General features: G+C 44.9%; 1 protein-coding gene across 1 annotated transcript in view; it reads left to right on the top strand.

Moving 5' to 3' along the window:
* Positions 1-2251: 2251 nt before the first annotated feature.
* LOC104275585 (lysine-specific histone demethylase 1A) overlaps positions 2252-3953 on the top strand; it is a gene marked incomplete at both ends in the record, with an annotated part of 6649 nt that continues 4947 nt past the window's right edge. Inside the window, 2 exons of the mRNA XM_009871581.1 lie at positions 2252-2394; positions 2939-3029. Of these exons, the coding sequence (XP_009869883.1) occupies positions 2252-2394; positions 2939-3029 (234 nt within the window). The remainder of the gene's footprint in view (positions 2395-2938; positions 3030-3953) is intronic.

Below are 3953 nucleotides of genomic sequence, written 5' to 3'. Positions count from 1 at the left end.
TGTTTTTTCTAATGCCATCTCTGCATGCTCAGGCAGTGCTTCGTCATTCATCACAAATGACTTATGGTGGAGTAGTAGATGATTAAGTTGGAACATGAAGCTTTAATGGTAAAAGTGACTGCCATCAGTTCCTTGAAATTGAGGTTCAATTTTAAATTTTCACCCTATCCTACACCTCTTCAGAAAAGATCTTAGAAATCTAATTGTTCAGTGGAGTCTGCCTTGTGGCTCTGGAGAGCCTCTGATTAGTTTTAAAGTGGAGCTTAACAGAAATGGAGCTTTTAATTAAGCCAGGAGCTGCAGCAACATCCTGTTCTTCCCAGGGGTCTCCTTTCCAGAGGCAGAATCACTGATCCATGCATTGACTCTAAGGAAGTATCCCAGAAACCGAATCATTTAGATTGTGCCTTTTAATTTCCAGCTCTTTCTTTCTCATGATTGAAAAAAATCACGAGCCTTGTCGAAGCTTTCTGGTACGTTAGTGTCATAATTGCAAAATACGTGCTCTAAGTGTGTGAAACACCAGCCCTTTTATAATAGGTACAGATTACATTGTCACGTAGCTACGGAGTTACAGGATTGGTATCAAATGTGACTGGCAGCGCTACTGGGGAGGATGGCACAGAGGAATCTGAAGTACAGCTCTGGCTGAAGAGGAAGTTTCAGGCTAATTCTGAAGGGGAGCAGTGACAGTCAGGGAAGGTGATACACGTCTTTGGGACAGACTTTCAATTTTTACACAAACAAGCAGAAACGTTACACATACATCCACATCTTGAAATTGTAGATTGGACAAGACTGGAGAGAAGTATAGGGAAGTTTGAAACACCTTCATATATAGTTAAAAAAAATAATAATAATCTTCAGGTATTTTCTCTAGTCATCATCTAATCTGTCTTCTATGATATTCCAGCCTTTGATCTTACAGTATCTCAGAACTTTTATCCTGTTTTAAAAGCATATAATCTTGGAAAGTAAATAGTGGATATAGTGTAGAATGTCAAAAATCAGATCGTTCATTTTTGAGACATAATAACCTTGAGCGATGGAAGAATTTCAGTAGTGATCATGAAGAAAAGGAAAAGCTTGCACTGATTGCAGAGTAGGTGAGTCACTGGTCTTTGGCAACCACGGGGTAGGGGAGGGATCTTCATTCTTAAGATTCTGACAGATCTACAGTTTTGAGAGAAATAGGGAGGTGCATTTTGTCGTGCGGTAAGTCTCTGGGGTGACGCTCCCTGCAGAGCAGTGTTGGAATTCTAAGGTGCTTCACTGCAAGAACAGTGGAAGAGTCAACATCTTATGAGAGGCAGCTGGAAAAGTTGGCTTGTTGTGCTTGTGGTGCGTCCCCAGAGATGAGGTAAGACTGTTAGCTGTGACCCTCGGTGGTTCAGTCTGGAAAAACGCCAGACAGGAAAGACCGGCGGAGCTGGGAGATAACCACTGGCACGAGGGTAGCGGCCAGCAGCAAGGGGAGGAGGAATCCTAATCAGGGCAGTGAGGAACGGAGGTAACTAACTGCCCAGTCAGCATGGGGAGTGTGCTTTGAGTTAGGGGTGAAGAAAAGTTGGAGAAGGGCCACGTGACAGTCAGAGGGGTCGGCTTAGTGCTGTTCGCACCTCTCCAGCTGTTTTTGTTCTCATTAGCAACGGTCCCTTCCAACCCAGTGCATTCTATGATTCCATAAAAGCATCCTGCCCTCAGAGGGGTCTCTTACCGCAGTGGCAAGCTTCTGGAGCTTTGATGGACACACCTTCCAGTTAGAAAATCGTTGTGTGCACATAAATGGCTTTGCTTTCCTCATGCAAGAGGAGTCCGTTGGCTTCGTGATTTGGCAGCTCTTCTTGCAGTTCTTTGGCCACATGTCCTGGCAAAGTGACTTTGTGATGTAGAGCCCCTGGCGTCTGACCGTTTGAGAGAGCTAAGTGTATTAAATTTCTTTTTACAGCAGCGATTCTTGGCTACCTTTTGAAGTGTCACCCTAGTTTAGGGCATGTAATACCTGATTTTTTTGAGCACTGCCTAAGAATCTATCCATACCCTGCCTTTCTCATTCCTCTGATTTAGAGAATGGTAGCATTTGGAGTTGATTTATGAGGTGTTGTGAATTTTAGACTGCACTAGAAAATCTGTGTCATTGCTTTGATTTCTTTTTAGATTTTCTATGTCTCTGCTTGGTGACCTATACTTTTTTCCTTTTTTTATTTAAGAACAAGTTAATAAAAGGAAAATCGGTTCATTTCACTCCTAGGTTCCAAAAGAGAAAGATGAAATGGTAGAGCAAGAATTCAATCGCCTGCTGGAAGCCACATCTTATCTCAGTCATCAGCTGGATTTTAATGTTCTCAATAATAAGCCTGTCTCCCTGGGTCAAGCTCTGGAGGTTGTCATACAGTAAGTGGCTTCCCCCTTCCCGATAGACTTTGTGATTTTGGGGGCAGATTTCCCAAAAGACACCCAAACCAGTTGTGATGCTCTTAGGGTAAACATTACCCACGTAACACAGCTGCTGGGTCTCAGCCGAGTTCATGTTTGTGTGTGTGGTTAGGGTTTATTTGAAGTAAAATATGCCAACAATGGTTCAAGGAGCAAGTGTCTTTTCTTGAAAGCTTCCCGAATATCACAGCTGCAGCTGATACTGGATAACTGATTTACTACCAGTTGGTGTATGTACAGCCCACTTACACTACTTGAGAGTTAATGGCATTTTTAATATGCTTTTTTGGTAATAGCAGGTACTTGAGACTCGTGTTTTAGCTAGTCAAGTATCCCTTATTTACAGAAACTTGTATTAATTATCTAATTACCATGGAAGTATTTATTAAAATACCCGATGATGTGCTTTTATTGCATTACAGTAGTTAGATTTTAATAATGAGTTTTCTCAGTAATGCAAGGATACTGTGCTGAACTGACTCGAACTTTTTGTTTTCTCCAGACTGCAGGAGAAGCATGTGAAAGATGAGCAGATTGAACACTGGAAAAAAATTGTGAAGACACAGGAGGAATTGAAAGATCTTCTTAACAAGGTCAGATGATGACATTTGGAACAAGGGGATAGCATGGTGTTCCTCAGAAAATGACGAAACTTCCAGAAAATAAGAATTCAAAGAAATGGAAGAGTATCAGGAATTTGCCATTAGTGCTGTTCTTAAATGTGTCTGTTCAATTAAGAGCTGCCTAGGAAGCACCGTTACAACAAAGGAGTCTCCGTCGAGGAGGAGCACATAAGTGATTACGCAGAAGACTCTGAAACATAAATATGGGAAAACAGAGAGGAATGTTGTGGTTTAGGCCCAGCTGAGAACTAAGAGCCACACACCTGCTTGCTCACTTCTCCCCCAAAAAAGAAAATACAAAAAAAGGCTCCAGCGAGGGTCCCTGCTGTGGGGTGCTGTCTCTCGGGAACAGACGCTCCAGCTTCCCAGTCAGAGCTGCCTTAGGCTGCAGCCGCCTGCTCCGCTTTGGGGCCTCCACAGGCTGCAGGTGGATGTCTGCTCTTCCGTATCTGTCAGTGGCCTGGATGAGGGACCAGAGAGCGCTGTCAGCAAGTTTGCTCACACGAACCTGAGAGGAGTGGCTGACACCCCAGCAGGCTGTGCTGCCATTCAGAGAGACCTGGACAGGCTGGAGGGCCGGACGGGGAGAAGTCTTAGGAAGTTCAACAAGGGCAAGTGTAGTTTTGAACCTGGGAAGGGATAACCCCAAGTGCCAGCACAGGCTGGGGACTGACCTGCTGGAGAGCAGCGCAGGGGAAAGGGCCCTGGGGGTGCTGGTGGGCAGCAGGATGGCCATGAGCCAGCAGTGCCCTCGTGGCCAAGAAGGCCAATGGCTTCCTGGGCTGGGTTAGAAGGGGAGTAGCTGGTAGGTGGAGAGAGGTTCTCCTGCCCCTCTGCTCTGCCCTGGGGAGGCCACATCTGGAATGTTGTGTCCAGTTCTGGGCCCCTCAGCTC

This window comes from Apaloderma vittatum, unplaced genomic scaffold (genome assembly GCF_000703405.1).
Source record: "Apaloderma vittatum isolate BGI_N311 unplaced genomic scaffold, ASM70340v1 scaffold40206, whole genome shotgun sequence".
Taxonomy (NCBI): Eukaryota; Metazoa; Chordata; class Aves; order Trogoniformes; family Trogonidae; genus Apaloderma; species Apaloderma vittatum.
Note: the sequence above shows the minus strand (reverse complement) of the source record. Positions and strands in the feature narration are given on the sequence as shown.